Source organism: Ixodes scapularis, unplaced genomic scaffold (genome assembly GCF_016920785.2).
Source record: "Ixodes scapularis isolate PalLabHiFi unplaced genomic scaffold, ASM1692078v2 PGA_scaffold9__187_contigs__length_104089568, whole genome shotgun sequence".
NCBI classification, from domain to species: domain Eukaryota; kingdom Metazoa; phylum Arthropoda; class Arachnida; order Ixodida; family Ixodidae; genus Ixodes; species Ixodes scapularis.
This window is the reverse complement of record NW_024609884.1, coordinates 50791852-50810293: the sequence shown is the minus strand read 5'-3', so window position 1 is coordinate 50810293 and position 18442 is coordinate 50791852. Positions and strand designations below refer to the sequence as shown.

Sequence of the window (18442 nt, the reverse complement as noted above, 5' to 3'; positions counted from 1 at the left end):
AGTTAGAAGGTCTAGAGAAATAATAAAATAGTTATTGTGATTCTAAAGCGTAGCATGCGCCACCTTACTTACGTAGAATACAAACACACTCCCTGACACTTTTTGCACTTTTTGCAAATGTTACCTCACATAAAATTTATTCAAAGTTAAAACAAAAAAACATCAGGGAAACTCTTATTTTAGAAACAAGTAAGAACTCTTAAAGTTAGAATGAGATCATTTTGAAAAAATTGCGAAACGACCTCCGTGTTGTCCTGAACTGGGTACTCGTTGCCGGCTACTTGACTGACTTCACACTGCACTGATTAGATCTCTCCATCTACTTGGGCGAGGGCTTGATTTGTGGAGCTGCCGATCTGGGATATCCCATCCCGTGAAGCTGACGTAAAGCTGACTGATTTGGCGCTGAAATGCTTGTAGTCTCCAGATTAACAAGATCACAGGGGCTTTAGGTACAGTACGAAACACCGTTTACTTTATTTACATTTTTTTTTAAGGGCGTTTGGGAAGTTGTCGTACGATGCAGCATCTGTCCTACACTTTACCGGCACACACGCACACGCCCACCGGATCCCCCACCTTCCGTTCTTGTTTTTCTTTTTTTGGCTAGGATATTGATAATCCCCATTTTTTGTTGACATCTCGTGCCGTCCCGCTGTCGTCAACATCAATGACTCGGCTTCCCAGGCGAAAGCCATTTGACCTGCGTGACACGGTACTTGCCAGGAAAGGTGTGCAGCAATGACAGGCGAGCCCCCCAAAGTGACCGGGCTTTCGCCCGTCGAGGGGCCACCGGGGACCAAAGTGACGATTCGGGGGGAGAACCTAGGAATCGACCAGAACGACCTAGTCAGTAAGTGAGCTGCGTCAGTTGGCCGACCGTCTGCATACTGAGAGAGACCTCTCGCAGATGTGACGATATGTGGCGTGGACTGCTCCATGTACTCGGAGTGGAAATCTTCGAGCAAAATCGTCACCAGGACAAGAGTTTGCACCGGCAGAGGCGAAGTCCTCGTCACAACTCGATCCGGAGGCGTCGGCACCTGCACAGTGCATTTTCGGGGCATCTTGGAAGTGATAGGTGAGTGGAGGGTCTAACTCGTGCTACGTCCTGTGATGTCTGAAAAAGGAAGGCCGAAAACCGGGGCCTGTTGACTGGTGCAGGTCCCACTGTTGAGTCTGCTATCTGGGTCGACGAATCGCACATGTTTTCCGATGCTTTCGGCCACAAGCATCCGACGTCGCCCGCCCAGCTGCACCCTGAAGATCCCCTCGGGATCTCGGATGAATCTGTGTAAGTACATTGTCGCATGTCCACGTACCATCACTAAGTTGTAATGCGAGCTTTCTAGTACAAATGTACAAGTGTGTGGTCGTACGTTGCTCGGGTACCGCTTGTTTTTCCTAGAAAGTGCAGAAGGCCTTAAATAAACTTGGCTACTTTGGCAGAGTCTCTCGCTTCATTGTTTTCTTATGTGATTGGAGTTATAAGGTAACTAGTTCGTAAACTTTGGATTTACTATGGTCCATGCAAACACCAACTTGAGGGCTGCATGCATTCAAATTTTGATAGCTCAGCTTTGTAACTACGGTGAAGTGTGTCAATCTCGGACATTTATGTAGTGTGAACGTTTTCTTGTTCTTAAGATATTTCTGGAAAGAAATGTGTTTATCTCCTCCTTTGAAATTTTCGTCTTTCTCTTGGTAACTTCCTGTAAGCAGGACCATCTTCATCTTGCTCAACACAGCTGTCAATTTGAGGATCCTAGCATACATGGCTTCTGCAGCATAGCCTGATGAGCCACTTCCAAGTTGTGGTGTGCACTCATTACTGTTTGGCACACCCAGTTCTCTAGCCACAGTATTCATCCTGTAAATGGTGAATTTGTGGTATGTTCAGTCCTAATAATTTCCCACAGTGTTGCCTTTTCGGGGATGTTTTACCTAATTAAAACCTTGTAATTGAGGGTGAACTGGCCCATGAACCCCACATACTAATTATTGTGGATGATTTATTTGCATGATAAACTTTTCACTCACTTCAATCCATGAAATTTGTGAAGATACAAACCCCAGGAATCGTAATCTGTCTACAGTATTTGTTAGTACTCGCTCTCGGCTTCTGCAGTGGGCAAGAGCTTCAAAATAATATTAAGCTCATTATTCCAGAGCATATCTTCTATGTATGTCTTCCTTTATGCAGTGACAGTAGAAAACATGAACTGTTTTGTTTTGGATGATGATGGTTTTCAGGGTGTCATGCTTGTATAGGTAGTCATTGACAGGACAAGAAATTTCTTTCGACTCGCACTGTAGTTCATCCTGGAATCTTGCACTGGAGGCGGGACAACTGAAAGACTTCCATGCTGTTTTTCTCGAGTTCATGATTATTTTTGCCTTCCTCTCTTATCGGCCTTTCCAGGAGAAGGTTCCCTGAAGAAGAACTTCGACAGTTGTTTCCTGAAGGTGATGTAACCATTTCTGGTTCATTTGAATTTTTTTTAAAGGAGCCACGTCACATAGAAGATGGAATCGTTATGTGTGACAAACTGCTTCCAATATTTGTTTTTGTTGTTGTGAACATTGCTTTAGTTTTACAAAAAGATTGGATGCACTTATGAACCCCTTGACTCCACCAACCCAGCGAGCATTTTTAGAAACTTTCATCACTTGACCACCTAGTTGCCTGAACGCAGCAATTCTAAATGGGGGACCGCAGACCCCTTTGGGATTCCCGAAGCCTCAACTGAACAATAAAATAATTTTTTTTTTATTTGATGCTTACCGTTTTACATGTGCACTGAGTGAGTAAGGTTGATTAGTCTGTTTCAGAACTTCGGAGTTAGCTTGCATGGATATAGTTTTCTTTATTTAGCTAGCCCTTCATTGTAATCGTCTATTATCCCCCCTCCCCTGTGGATGGGGTCCCCCATCACTTCCGCTGTTCCAGAAGGGGTCTCCAAAACGTCAGTAGTTGAGAACCACGGCCCTAGCATTTTGGAGACTATGCTCTAGGTGTGCAGAGGCAAGCAACTCTGATTGGGAGTGAGGGTGGAGGGCACGCGGTATGGAGCAGGCTACTGGTTGGTTGCATCTGGTTACAGCTGAGACTTTCCATGGTTGCCTGGTCACCAGGTGCAAATTGTGGATTTTAAATGGTTGATAGCTTAAAGGGATGGTGAACCAAAATTTGGATTTCAGAAAAACAATGCAGGAAATGTAGGCGGGACGCTACAATCCCTACAACACTACTCGTAAGGCGATATCTCGAATGGATGGCCGTATTTTCGGAAAAAGAGGTCGAGATTGAACCAGGCCGATGAGGCGCGTGACGTCATTATACCGAGTTTCCTCCTCTCTTCGCTTCGCTCCCTCAAGGCCGCGAGGCAAAGAAGACGCGAGGCCGTTCCCTCTCCTTCTCGGAGAAACATGACGACATCATCTCTGTCAAATGCGCCTCCTTTTCTTAAAAAATTTGGTCATCTGTTTGATATATCGCTGTATGAGTGATGTTTTGGCGTTTGTAGCATCCCGTTGCACGCTTTTACCGCGTGTTTTGTGGAATCAAAATTTCGGTTCAGCATCCCTTTAAGCAACCAATGAATATTTTTGTCGCGACTCCTTCGAGGTAAGTAGCATAATTGATGATACTTGTGATTTGCTTTTTTCCATTAGGCTCTGGAAATTTGCTTTCTGAGAACTTCAACCCAACATGGTACCTCTTGGAAAATTACAACAGTACAAGGTAAGCATGGTAGTTTCTAAAGGTGTGCAAATACCAAAATTTTTACTGCGAATCATATGCTAATATTGAGGTTCGACTGTGAATTGAATTAAAATATTTTCGAACATGAATATCTTATATTTAATGTAAATTGAGCATGAATGCTTTAAAAAAATTATGGTGGGACATCTTTTATTGAAACCTTATCTATGAAGAGGAATAGATTATTGCATGAGAATGATTTCAATACTTGTATTAAGAGAATGAAGGCCGTAATAAGACGAGTTTGGTAAGATGTGATGTAACACGGTAAGCAAAGCAATGACTCCCTTATTTCTATGTGGGTTATATTTTTTCCCAATACTGCCCTTTAAAATTGGGGTTGAACTGCAATAATAACCAAAGGCTGACCTGCAGTAGTGAACAAAATTACCGAGACAGTCTAGCCAGCAGAGATGTCCTGACAAGACGGCAGTTTCTCCTAGTACTTAGGTGCAAAGCAGTGAAACTTGACACTTGCACGCAGACACGGAGCACTGAAGCTTCACTGCTTTACACTGGTGCGAAGCAATGAAGCTTGATGCGAGACACCGCGAAATTCCAAAAACGTTTATTTGGAATACTAAGAGAAATAAAGGCATGCTGTGAATTGAATCAAATAACAAACACTATTCAATAATTATTCCAAGTTTCAAATATACCCACACTTTTATTTGTTTGTGTGGATTTACATCCCACACTGTTCTCATTACAGTTAGGATTGTTTATTTTATGCATAAAAAAACAAAAAAAACTTTGTTTTAGGAAAGAAAAAAAAACGTTTTTTTTTACCCCCAAATTAGGAACACAGATAAAAGCTGTTTCTCTTTTTCCAGCTTTAGTGATTTGAAAGCAGGTCTCATGAGCCTAAAGCGCAAGGTTGGACAACTTCAAGAGGGTCCCTCATCATTTTTAAAATCAAATGTCAATGCCATTGTCATCTGTCTCGACGTACTTCACGGTATGCTTCAGATTTGTTACCCAACTATGTACTACTATAAAGAAGAGCCTGTTTCTTGTGGTACGCCTAAAGAAGCAAACAAGTCTCTTTTTCAGAACTTCAAAAGGCAATGGAGAAAGATAAGCAAGAGATGGGATCTGACTTGACAGAAAAACTTTCCGAAGCAGTCTTAAGTATGTTTTTACTTGCACTCTAATGTACGGTGTTTGTGGAGAATAACATAGAGGACGAAAACAGGACGACACGTTTCTCCAACTGGCAGCATACATTTATTTTGACGCCCGTCACCGAACGCGACAGTCACCGCGCAGAGTTGGAAGGGTTGAGGAGGACAGAGAAGGAAGGGAGGGTGGGGGTGGAGAGAGGATGGAGATGGAGGAAAAGAGAAACATGTTTTTAGCCGGCAGCGCACGCCGAAGTCAAAAAAGGGGGGGGGGGGGGGGGGGGGGGGGGGGTAATAAGGGAAGTGACCTTGAGGAGGGAAGGGCGACCCTACTTCAAAGGCGCCTACGTTTGTCGCAACTCCGGACGCAGAAAGGAAACGTCGGCGTCGGAGAGACAAAGCGATGGGGACCCGATGTTTTGCGGTGAATGGCGCATAGCGAAGGCTTCGATAATCTCGCGGCCGTATCTTGACCTGTGTGTGCCCACTGTCGTGGTGGCCGGAAACTCTGGTTCGCAGGTGGGGCAAGAACCGACGTGCTGGGCAATTGGGTGCAGGGAATGGAGGGATGGGTTGGAAGCCGCCTGTTGTACCTCGTTGGCGTGCTCCCTTAGGCGGTCGTTTAGACATCGGCCTGTCTGGCCGATGTATTGCGCGCCGCACCCGAGCGGGATCGAGTAGACGCTGGCCTGTCTACAAGGAACGAACTTGGTGGCGTGTTTTTTGGAGCACGGCTTTGGGGCGGTTGGGTTGTTGACCTTCCTGCAGAGCGAGGAGAGCCTGAGGCGACATGAAAAGAACACCTGCGTGTCATGTCGGAGTGCTAACGATTTGATTCTGTGGGAGACGTTGTGCACGTATGGAATGCACGCGAAGCGGGATGCGCGTGGCCTGCTCTTAGGTTGTGTGCCGGAGGCCTGGGCTGTCATAATGCGTTTTAATCGGGTCTCAAGTAAGTCTTTTGGGTAGCCCGCTTTGACGAGGCGGGTGAGCTGTAGGGAGCAGCTCGTCGAGATTAAGTGAGAGCATGACTTGGATCGGGATGAGGTTAGGAGGTTATGAACGATTCCGCTTTTGACGTTTTTTGAATGGTTGCTGTGGAAGGGAAGCACTGGTTTGCAAGATCTTTGCTGGAAGGACCAGCAAATGCCGGAATCCTTGGGGTGAAGGCGAAGATCCAAGAACTGTAGTCCGTTCTGTGTGGGGGCCTCGCTGGTAAATTTTAGACCGAACGAATTATCTGAGAATATCTGCTCAATATTTTTAGGATCTGAGGTCCTAAAAAAAAAAATATTGAGCAGATATTCTCAGATAATTCGTTCGGTCTAAAATTTACCAGCGAGGCCCCCACACAGAACGGACTACAGTTCTTGGATCTTCGCCTTCACCCCAAGGATTCCGGCATTTGCTGGTCCTTCCAGCAAAGATCTTGCAAACCAGTGCTTCCCTTCCACAGCAACCATTCAAAAAACGTCAAAAGCGGAATCGTTCATAACCTCCTAACCTCATCCCGATCCAAGTCATGCTCTCACTTAATCTCGACGAGCTGCTCCCTACAGCTCACCCGCCTCGTCAAAGCGGGCTACCCAAAAGACTTACTTGAGACCCGATTAAAACGCATTATGACAGCCCAGGCCTCCGGCACACAACCTAAGAGCAGGCCACGCGCATCCCGCTTCGCGTGCATTCCATACGTGCACAACGTCTCCCACAGAATCAAATCGTTAGCACTCCGACATGACACGCAGGTGTTCTTTTCATGTCGCCTCAGGCTCTCCTCGCTCTGCAGGAAGGTCAACAACCCAACCGCCCCAAAGCCGTGCTCCAAAAAACACGCCACCAAGTTCGTTCCTTGTAGACAGGCCAGCGTCTACTCGATCCCGCTCGGGTGCGGCGCGCAATACATCGGCCAGACAGGCCGATGTCTAAACGACCGCCTAAGGGAGCACGCCAACGAGGTACAACAGGCGGCTTCCAACCCATCCCTCCATTCCCTGCACCCAATTGCCCAGCACGTCGGTTCTTGCCCCACCTGCGAACCAGAGTTTCCGGCCACCACGACAGTGGGCACACACAGGTCAAGATACGGCCGCGAGATTATCGAAGCCTTCGCTATGCGCCATTCACCGCAAAACATCGGGTCCCCATCGCTTTGTCTCTCCGACGCCGACGTTTCCTTTCTGCGTCCGGAGTTGCGACAAACGTAGGCGCCTTTGAAGTAGGGTCGCCCTTCCCTCCTCAAGGTCACTTCCCTTATTACCCCCCCCCCCCCCCCCCCCCTTTTTTGACTTCGGCGTGCGCTGCCGGCTAAAAACATGTTTCTCTTTTCCTCCATCTCCATCCTCTCTCCACCCCCACCCTCCCTTCCTTCTCTGTCCTCCTCAACCCTTCCAACTCTGCGCGGTGACTGTCGCGTTCGGTGACGGGCGTCAAAATAAATGTATGCTGCCAGTTGGAGAAACGTGTCGTCCTGTTTTCGTCCTCTATGTTATTCTCCACAAACACCGTAACTTAACCAGCACGCTCCATTTCCACGAGACTCTAATGTATTCACTCAAAAGCGGTGTCTGTCTCATTGCAACGTTACCCAGTAAACTGCTCCTGCCTGAGCAGAAATGAGAAAGAGCCGAAACTGTTTTATACTACCGTCTTCTTGACACTTGATGGACTAAACTCGCAAGGATCTAATCTTTTTCAAGGATCCAAGGAGGAGGCAGAAAACATCTTTGAATCCATATTGGCAAGAAAAGACCAGGCAGATTCAACACGAAATGCTCTTAGCATTTTGCAGAAGTTCCGCTTTCTGTTCAACTTACCTGTCACCATCGAAAAGAACATTCAGAAGGTAATGCCGATTGAATCTGATGACTTTGCACCCTGGTGACCAGACAGTGAAGACACTGCTATTACACACTCCAACAGGGGGACTATGATGTAGTTATCAATGACTACAACCGTGCAAAGTCTGTTTTTCAAGACACTGAGGTTGCTGTCTTCCGCAGGGGTAAGCAGCACCTTTTCACTTGTACAGTACACCTTAATCTTGATTTTCAAAAATTGCCTTAAATTTGACCAACAGCTTAAAATTCTTTTCTTGCAGTGTTTCAGGATGTTGAGCAAAGAGTGCAGCGGTTTCGTAATGCCCTCATGGACAGTCTCAAGCAGCTGCCCATGCCAGTCGAAGAGCAGAAGCGCCTCATCAGGTGAACCATCGTCTACTCTCTGCAGGCCGTGAATGAGGCAGAGCCTTAAAGAGACACTGCAGTAATATTTGGCTCAAAACTAATCTCTAGGAATACATCAGTACACCACATAGAATTGGTTGTGAAATCAAGTTTCTTTCAGGAGTGCAGAGGTACCGTAAAATCCCAAGAGATGCTCCACCTCCGAAAGATAGTCCACCCCTATTTTCGGCTTGATTTGCTTCATTTTTTTTTTAAGCACCAAAAGATTACCCTGTCCTTGTAATAGTAGTGTCAAGATCAATGATGGCCTCGGCGTAAATGCGGCTAGTTAGCTATGGCGGGATATGAGCACACATTGCTGACTGGAAAGTAGTCATCTTTGCATCGTTGCCCCTCGCCACCATAACAAGCTTGGACGGGACACAACCTAAAAAGAGCATCTTTTTTTACTTTCTTGATTGTACACCGAAAGTTAGCCCACTCCAAACTTTCACCCGATTTGCTCTTGATGTTAGGTGGGCCTCCTCGGGATTTTATGGTAATTATATTTCAGATACAAAAAAAGAAAAGCTCGTTAAGGCTGCGCTGCTGATGTCAGCAAGTATAAGATTTTGCTTTTCTCCATTTCAAAGGTACTTGATCAGTCTGGAAGTGCCAGGTAGTCCTGCTTGGGACGCTGTGAGGCATAACTACAACTGGCTTCTCAACTCTGTGGAAACATGCAAACAGAAACATCTGTCCGTATGTAAGTCTACATAGCTTTGCTGAAATATATTTTTATAGTCCGTGAGCTGCGTCTTCGTTTGGTGATAAGGATCATGCAGTTTCTCTAGTAAAACATATAAAATAGCGCAACAGAAAGACAAGGACAAGAAGTATACAGGACAGGCGCTGCCGCATGAAGAAATGTACCGCTCTGTCATCGGGTGTATCAAAGCAAGTGGCGTGGTGGCTATCCAGAATGCTTCTGGTATTCCTCTGGACAGCTTCATGGCATTACTGGAATTTTATCTGAGTCTTCTTGTCCTTGTCTTTCTGTTGCGCTATTTTATATGTTTTACTAAGATGAACCAACTAGCCCAACAACGTACCCTACTAAACCAGTTTCTCTAGACCAATCTCCTTTTGTAGGAGGCAATGTAAACTTCATGAGAAGGTTTCCTTGTCCTCATTTCACCTTTTATGGTGACCAAGCAATCTACATCATGGCTAGAGTGTGCATGTAGGTCATTGCATGTCTACCTTTCAGTGGCAAAAGGTGATGAAGACGAACGGAAAAGGAGTGAAGAGAGCCATCCTGACCTTCCCAGACAAGTTCTTTTTGTGGAAGAAGTGACCGCGCTTTTTCAGAAGCACCTATGCGACTTCTGGAAGCTGGGCCTGTCCTACTTTGCAGGCGATTTCCTTGTTGAGGTTTGCCATTCTGCCTAGTTTGCTTATCTTCCACTGTTCTGCTACACATTCCCTAGTACGATTTCGGGCCTAGCTTTCGGTAACGTTTTGCACATGTTTGTCTCGACAGGATGCTTCCGTAAATGACAGAGAACGGGATGAAAAAGAATTGAGGGTGAGTCATTAACCAAATACCTCGAAACAATATCCCACCATGGTTTAGTCACCGACAATAAGCATAAAATGTTTGCATTAAAGCTTGTGAAGATACTGAACTTCTTTGTAGCATTTGCAGTAATGTCTATAATTCTTTGCAGATGCTTCTGGTGGTGTAAGTTGGGATGACAATTAAACAGACTTTGCTTGCCAGAAATGGGGGAATCAATGAGTGTGTTCTGATTCCCCTCAACAGGAAATGGTGGCATCTTTGGTGGGTCAGCTGTCCTGGGAAGTGCGTGTGGCACTCTTGCCTCCAACCCATCATTCTCTGGCTAAGCAAGCACACAGGGTTTCTGCTTGGCCTGGCCACAAAACCAACGAGAAGTTGGGACCATGGCTACCTCAGTGCTTGCGCTCAATTCGGTATCACCCACTACTATACTTTTATTTCTTCTGTTCTTGCTTAGATACCCTCAGTAATGCCCAAGTCCCACTAGAGCAAAAAACAGAAACAAACGACAGCGACAAGCCTCAAACCAAAGTCTTTCGCGATTTGACAGGCTTTGTAGACTAAAGGAGGCTATGCTCAAACACGAGCATCATGCACGCGAGGGTATCTTTGGCAGGCTTGCAATCACTCGCGTTTATTTCACGAGCACCGAACGACTAAACGCCTGCCAACGTACCAGCGCACGAGCATGCTGCATCTGTTTGACGCTTGTTCGTTTGTTTCTGTTTGTCGCTCTAGTGGGACTCGAGCATAACCATCTCAGCTTTCCAAAACGACAGTGTTGGTTACTAGTGAAGCACCTTCTGATACTGTCCTTTAAAAAAGGGCAATAAAAAGCAGCATTATTAGCTAACTGTGTGCAGCTACAGCACTGTGCCATTTCCACTTTGTATTAGAAGTGTGCACCAAAGAGGTGTTGTTAAGAACGGCTAACATTCTTAATCAGAGGAGGAGGAGGCATGAGTTGTCTGGTGTCATTCCCGAAACAAATGGACAGACAACCTTTGACGGTTGAGTTTTTTTTTCCTAAAAAATGTTTCCGAGTGGTAATCGGGATTTTTTTTTTTTTTTGCAGAGGTATTGTATAAAGAAAGGGTTAATGCCCAGTTTTTTTTTCCTAATTGCCTAGCACGAGAATGTACAGTACCTGCAAGCTGTTAAGGTTTAGAAGCATCAATGGAAACATTGAAGGCGAAAAGTTCTCCCTTTTTCTTCCCTTCGGTTTCATTTTGGCACGTCCAGTTCAGTGACATTCCAGCGGTTTGATTCTGAACTGGAGGTACATTTATAGAGCATCTCCATAGAATGGTATGGTCTCATTCTCTGAATCCAATTCTGGGAAGCGTTAAAAGTCTGAATTGGAAGTGTCTGCGCTCCTATTGCCACTACTGCCGGAGCAGCCGGCATGTGAAGTGACCATCTTGCACGTGTGCGGAACGTCTAATTTCAAAACTATAAATAGTCTCAGAAAAGCGAAACACCATACAAACATAACGTTTACTGTTTGCTAAAGATTTAACAATTAGCAACACCTCCTGCAGTGCGTACTGTTTTCCGTTAAATGTGTAATTGCCGTCGTACATGTAGGGAGGCGACGACCGTCAAAGGGTTAATATTGCGATTGCTATTGTAAAGGCCAATCCCAAATCCTGTGAACATTACTAGTAGTAGTTTTCATTGTGCCACAGGATGACCAACCTTTGCTGAACATAAACAATGTTTTCTACATCTGTTAATTCGGCTCCAGCAAAAAGCCTCGCCATTTAGTAGAAAGATTGTCAAGCATAAAGTTTGTGTGTTGATTCTACCACATTGATTCGAGTAATAGCCACACTGTTTATGCAGAAAACCTGAGCGCTCGCTTTTCCGCGGAGCACGCAGATTGCCAATCACCGCGATCGACAGCACGATTCCAGCTGTTTACAGGACAGAGATAACGTCTTCGTGCAAAGATACCATCTGAAAATTGCATTTGCATGGAGAATCGTGTTCTGGATCTGGTTATTCGTTGTGTTATTTATGCGCAACGCGATGATTGGCTGTAAATGTGTTCTGTGGGAAAGTAGACGCAAGGGCCTTGTTCATAAATAGTGTGGCTATTACTCGACTAATATGGTATATTGGAAGTCACCTGGAAGCCTTAAAGGATTGCACCCTAAAACACGCTGTTACTGCTTCAGGCAGTGCTACCTGTCTCTCCTCAAGCTGGACATTCCTGAGGAGAATACGTCCTTGGTGCAGCGGCTCATCTTCGACCTGCGTGTGCATTCTATGACGTGCCTCTTTGGACAAGCCGCAGAAGGTGCCACCACATTTTGAGCAACTGCCGCATGTTGTGTACTTGAAATGCCTAATCGCCCTGGTCCACTGTGGCAAAGAAAAGCTACATTATGGTTCCATCTTTCTCAGATGTCAGAAACTTGCTCAAGTCTGAAGTTTGGAGGTTGGAGAAGGATGATCGGTGTGGCGGCACCACACAGTTGGTACGGACACACTTGCTGCGCTTGAAATGTCGCAAGGTTGAATTTGCGTTTGCAAGTGGGCTTTGGTTTAGAGGGCACTGTTTTACCATGCAGTAAGTATAGCATGTCTTGGGTTATGGGGGTTTTAACTGGACCTCAGATTCCGTAGGATTCGAGTGAAGGAATCGGCCAACACATTTGGGTGTTGTTTTGCTCGCATATTGCCTTGGCATGCCTGGTGAGTGGTCAATATCTCGTGCAGATATGAAGCGACAGATGTACAGGGAATGGCAACTGTTGCTTCCTTAGAATATTTAGCAATAAAACTGGCTGCCATTCTGAGGTTGTCCAGGAAGGTTTGGGCTCTTCCTACAAGCTTCTGCTATTTACCTGCCTTATATGCAAATGCCCTGTATGTATCTTGCCTGGAAAAGGCCCAGACAGCATTTCTTGGACTTCCTTTCTGCCCGGATTAGAGGGTGCTTTGATTTGAAGAGTGTTCTAAACTGCTTATGGATTGTGATTGTCTCTTGCGTCATTCTATAGCACATCATAAAGTGTGCATGTGGCACATATTAAAGGCCGGCTCATACATGCATCCCAGTGCTAAGTTAGCACCGCATCAGCGGTATTGTCAATATCAACTTGGGGCCGAGTTAGCACTGTAGAGCACTGCATTGTGTGTGAACAAAAAAACGTTGGGTCTCGTGTTGTGGAGCACTGTGTCCATGTTGCCAAGTTAGCGCTGTGCTGCATGTGTGAACAGGCCTTAAAGGGGCCGTGCAACGGTATTGGTTAGGAATGTTTCTTAGTTTACACAAGCCTACTGGCACTAGTGGGACACAAGTATATTCAGACACAATGCCACTGACCAAGAAGCTTCTTTGTCGCTGCACGATTTCAAAGATAAAAGCAAAAGGTCTCTCCTTCGCAAAACTTTATGCTGAAGTTGGTGGCAGTGGCATTGTTAGCTTGGTCAAGAATGCAATCCCTAGGATTTTGTCGTCAAGCTTTGCGGTCCCCGCGGGGATGATATTTATATTCAGCTCATAGTGTGGGCACAAGCACTGCATGAGCATTCGATCTGGGCTCGTGACAATCAATGCCTCGACATGCATTTGTGTAGTGGCTCGTGCCCAATTACTGCGATGACAGGAATGGCCAAACCTTAACAATGTGTGGAACTCGGCGCGTGCCCTGTGCTTTGCCAACCCTGGCGTGCGGCTATGGAACATTGGCGGTATTATAATCGGCTCCAGATCACGTGGCCACTTGTTCTGGCTGCGTGTTGAGGACGTGAACACCGTTTGTTTTTCTCAAATTTTTTTCTTCTACTGCCATCGCGCGGAGAAAAAAAAGCATGTTTTATGGTTTCTGAATGTAAAGAACAGTCCTAAGTGGTATTTACTGCAAGTACAAAAATTGTTGCACTGCCCCTTTAAGTGTACACATGAAGCATTGAAGTGTTCTAATGTTGCATATAACAAGTGTGCATGTGCATGAATCTGCGTTTATACCGCTATAACGTTGTCCCCAATTTTTTATTTTTTTTTCTCTTAGCCTTTAATGTTTGAGAACCGTGTAGTTGAGACTCTGCAGCTGGTACGTGAAAACATTCTGCAATCTGGACCCAGAGAAATGGAGGTACGGTGGAACAGACTCCTTGGAATATGTTGATATTGCATGACCGTTACTACAGCTCACGTCCTGGTAGCATGGTGGTCACATGAAAAATTGTTTTGTTTGAATTTGCCAGGTGTTTGAGCAGATCAATGTCCAAGGAACAATCAAGCAGTATGCCCAGGCAGTGCTGCAGGCATTTGTCGAGACCCTGGAGAAGTGTGCCTTGAGCCCCGATCGCCTTTCTCCCATTATAGATGCCATTGGGTGGGTCCATGTTTGGTTCAAATTCTGGTTCCTGTACAGACATTTGTACCATCCTTTTAAAGGCCGATTTCTGAGAGTCTCGGAGTGTTACAACTAGTTTTTACATTCTGCCAAAGTTTGCATTCGGAGTACAACGCAACAATTCAAGTAATTTGTCGAACAGCAGGGATCATTGTAGAAGACAACATATCAGAATGACATAGCTAGTGTTGTACACATTGCTCCAAAACAGGAACGAAAGCTCGTTCCTTCTCAGTCTTTGAACGAGTTCCCGTTACAAGTCCCAGTGGTTCAAAAGGAATGCATTTTCATTAAATTTCTAAGATTGGAGTGTCCTTATATTAACGTTACATTCGCATATTTTAATGAAATATTGTGCTGCATGATCCATAGGTAAAATAAGGCAAGCAAGTGAAAATATCCACATCGAACTATGTGTCAAGTCACTACGATCACATTTATTCCAGTTCTTTGTTTCCGACTACCTTTTGGACACTTCCTTATCTCTTGAAGTTGGAGGTTGAAATAGTCGATAATAAACAGTCTAAATGCCTACTAAATTCGGGTGAAATAGCAAATAAATAAATACAAAAAAGGAACGCCGTTTTCCTCGAAAACTTCCACCGATGCAAGATGGAACAGCTGCATTCCTAGTTCCTGCTAAAAGGAACACATTCCGGGAACGTTGTTCCTTGGAACGCTGTTTCGTACAACACGACGTAGCTATGTAACGCAGCCTTGTTAATGTTACAGTACTTTACTGTGAACAGTCGTCTTGTCTAGCATTTCATATCCTGCAAACTTTGTCCTTCATGGCCATCATAAGCTCAATTGTGTTTAGAATGCACCCAATCGAGGATTAAAGTTAAAATGTTCATATTGATATCTTCGTATCCACTCTGAGATATAACACACTACCTTAGTAGTTGTATGTGCAATGCATTTTAAATTTCAGGATTTATGAGTGTTGGAATTGTAATGGGAAAATTCATGAGCTGTCTTGTGGTATCTTTTTGCAGAAGTAACGTTGAAATTCTGCCACCAGGCCAAAGGGCGAAAAGTTTTAAGCAGAAGAGGGAGGACTCATTGACAACACCACCTTTGGTAATCAAATAATGCTGTTTCTTCTTTCTACATTTGACTGTGTGCATTGATTCGTGTATTATGTTTTAACAAATTCGCATGTGCAACAGGAAAAGAGGCTGCTGATAGTGCTCAGTAACTGCAGCTTCACGTCTCGTGTGGTGATCCCAAGACTACAAGAGAGTTTTGAGCGCCATGGTTACCCAGACATGTCTTTGGTAATACAGGTAAACCTTTTATTGTTGCTTCTGTTCTCCCTATCTGTGTTTCTGAAATGTTCTCAGAATGTATTATCTGGAATGGACTATAAACACTATTGACCACTTTTTGCCATCGATGACCAAACTCGTCACAGACGACATTAAGCAGGCTGGCAGAGCTGGACCGCAAGCTCTTCCAGAAGCTTCTTGAAGCCAAGTGTGACCCTATCGTTGGCGCCATCGAGCCAAACATGTATGCAGGAGCCTTTGACTGGAAAAAGTGTGCCGAGCCTATGGGTATGCACCAGGCCAGTATTGGTCATCTCTCTTTACTGTTTATATTAAATACTAGTCTTGTTATTGCTCGCTCTTATTATAAACTGCTTTTCATTTCCCTTCATAGGTGTCAGTTCGTACATCAAGGAAGCCCTTATGAGCATGATTGAGGTTCATGCAGAGGTGAGACAAAAATTGTACACATCAGGCTGGCTTGATGAGGAATTTTAGTCCCACATTGAAACCTGGTTCCAGGCTTACATGGGACAAGGGAGTATCAGTGGGCTCCTTTGTGCACTAACTGGGGATCCATTGAACCCCAGGTGGGGTGCTTGCAGTGACTTTGACATTCATGTTGTTCGATAATGCTGGACATGCCCATGATGGCAAGATTCCATAAGACCAGAGAAGTCCCCTGATGGCTTTTGATTTATCTCCGGCAGGTTTATACAATATCGCCCCCATTGGTTAGTCGGATAATGACTCCACTGGCACAGAATGTAGCTGAGGAGATATCTCGTCTCTACGAGTGCACTGAAAAATTTACCAAACATGGAAATATGCAAGTGAGTATTTATGCAGCCTTGGCATTTTCTGATATATCTTGGTGAAAGTACAATCAGCCTCTTTTAGCATGCTAAAAATAGATGTAACTTGTGCTTCACATATGTACTTAGGGGTGCAGGTAAAGGATTGTTCTCCCTTAGCAAGATACTTTGCACACCAGGTAAATTTTTGGCCCACATACAGCTCTCTCCTCAAAGGTCTTAATCTGTTTTGATTGTGGCTTAGAATTCTGACCATAGTGTCTTACCTGCCTTACTAAGTTCCAGGGATGGGCAGTATTTCAAATACAAGTATTTGAAATACGTATTTCAAATACTTTGTGTATTTTGCATTTGTATTATTACAAATTGGGTAATGTATTTGACATGTGTGTTTAAATACTAAAATGCGGGTATTTCAAATACAATTGTAATTAAATACAATTTTGTGGGCGAAAATACATCCCTCAAATTTATTGTCACTGTCCAGAGCAGGAAGAAAGCTACGTTCTGCACCGAATGCAGTGTCTCTCAATCAAGTAAAAGCGTTTAGTGACTGTGATTACGGTGCTAGTCCAGGGAAAGAATAGTGACCAAATTGACGTTCACAGGCAGGCTGGCTAAATAAGTGCCTGTGACAACTTGTGATGCTTTCCAGCCTGATTTCCATCCATATTTTTGCCTGGAACATTCTAAATGCGCGGGTCGTCCAGATTTTCGTAACTGGTGCGAGTTGCAACAATAAAAAAATCTAGCTAGTGCTGCGCATCTTGCTCATCTCGGTTCTTTGTTGGTCTATACCAAAATGTAATCGACAAAAAAAAACTGCTTGAAGCTCTGTACTTTAACCTATTACGTCCAAGCTGATTATATTTCTATTTTACGTTACTAGAGCCTCGCACACTAACTCCCGAGTGTGCGATGCAAAATTAAAATGAGATACCCAGAAACCCGTTGCAGGTGCCCTGAAGTCGCTGACGCAAATTTTGAGGAATGTATTTGGAAAAGTATTTAGAGGGAGATCAAATACATTTGGTTGTATTTGTATCTTGTACTTAAATGCTTTTTTTGGAAATGTAATTAGATTTGTAATTAAATACATTTTTGACGAAGTATTTTGTATTTCGATACATATTTGCATGTATTTTGCCCATCCATGCTAAGTTCTATGTATAATGCTTGACAAAAGTAATTCTTTTCAGGCTACCCTCGACTTGAGAGCACTAGAGGAAGCCGTGGACTCCTACAGGACGCAAAATACTGGGTATGAACGAGCCTGGGCAGCAAACCTTAGTAGTGCCTGCTATTTGTATGTTGTCTTTTTCAGAAAATTCTTCATGATCTGCAGGAGCCGACTAGATCCATTCAGCAGTACAAAAGACAAGGAGTGAGTGGTCAACTTTTTCTCCTGTGCTCTGGGTGTGGTCCTCACTCGTTGCACGATTTTTGTCTGCCAGGCTCGTAGATGAGCTCCTGAAGAGGTTCAGGAATCAAATGCGGCTGCAGCTGCTCTGCTTCAAGGAGGATGTCGTGGTCAGTGTATGACCCTAGACGACCACCTTTTATTTATGGCTTGCCCGTCATTATTGCCTCGACTGTCTCGTTGGTGTCAAGATCAAAGGAGCACCTCGCTTGTACGCACACAGCATCAAAGTAGAATTAATACCTTCAATAAAATATTTTGAATACCTATAGCTTCATTGATGACTCCAGAGCAAGGACTCCGGAACCGGGGGGGCCAGAGGCCAGCCCCCCCCACTACTCAGACTTCGAAGAAACGCAAAGCTGTTTATTCATCTATTGTAATTCCTCCAGTCAGCGAGGCAGCGGAAGAGGCCGGATCAACGCCAAATAACCTCCTTCCGCTTTGCCCAACAAGGTGGACTGCCAGAATGAAGTCGATGAAAAGGTTGGCTGAAAACTACGAGTTCAGGAGACACTGAATGAGCTGCTACAAGGAGAATATTCGATTACAGACAACAGCAGGGCCAGTTTTGAAGGGTTATGAGAGGCTTTTGAAAATGTTTAAAACGCTGCTAGGAATAGACATTTCTATAGCTTTGTTCGGTCCATGCGAAGAACTTGCAAGGGTACTGCAACGTTGAGCGCCGCAGCTATCGAAAAGGCTGCAGAGACTCTCTGCGAGGCAATGTCCCGTCTGCGGTCTGAAGTCGAGTTTGAAGAGTTGTGGGCCTGCATGAGCTCAACTGCAATGTGGCTAGGTTTGAAGGACCCTCGTAGCGCAAGGCCGCCAAGAACGCTTGAAATGAGCAACACACCTTCTCCGCCAGTTGTACTTGATTGCAAGGCAGCGTTACGGAAGGAGTATTTTGCGGCTGTAGACTTCATTCTGAGT

At 44.8% G+C, this 18442-nt stretch overlaps 1 protein-coding gene across 2 annotated transcripts; it reads left to right on the top strand.

Annotated features, from left to right (window-relative positions):
• Positions 1–291: 291 nt before the first annotated feature.
• On the top strand, positions 292–17780 carry LOC8053446 (exocyst complex component 2). 2 transcript variants are annotated; one of them, XM_029974329.4, is made up of 27 exons: positions 294–452; positions 727–853; positions 911–1081; positions 1165–1294; positions 2423–2466; positions 3676–3745; positions 4600–4724; positions 4820–4897; positions 7587–7732; positions 7810–7891; positions 7988–8090; positions 8705–8817; positions 9322–9485; positions 9595–9639; positions 9877–10046; positions 11814–11935; positions 12043–12116; positions 13656–13739; positions 13852–13982; positions 15002–15086; positions 15176–15292; positions 15421–15562; positions 15669–15724; positions 15985–16107; positions 17289–17350; positions 17414–17473; positions 17544–17780. In XM_029974329.4, exons 2-27 carry the CDS (start codon positions 742–744, stop codon positions 17629–17631), a joined length of 2697 nt encoding a protein of 898 aa, XP_029830189.1. In that variant the 5' UTR covers positions 294–452; positions 727–741; the 3' UTR covers positions 17632–17780. The 2 variants fall into 2 exon arrangements, with proteins under 2 accessions (XP_040355581.1, XP_029830189.1); XM_040499647.2 differs by having other exon boundaries at positions 292–452; positions 17289–17473.
• The last annotated feature ends 662 nt before the right edge of the window (positions 17781–18442 follow it).

Coding starts and splice junctions, on each gene's coding strand:
- LOC8053446 (XM_040499647.2), top strand. CDS start 742: ATGACAGGCGAGCCCCCCAAAGTGACCGGGCTTTCGCCCGTCGAGGGG. Junction 854..910: donor CGACCAGAACGACCTAGTCA/GTAAGTGAGCTG, acceptor GACCTCTCGCAG/ATGTGACGATATGTGGCGTG. Junction 1,082..1,164: donor GGGCATCTTGGAAGTGATAG/GTGAGTGGAGGG, acceptor TGACTGGTGCAG/GTCCCACTGTTGAGTCTGCT.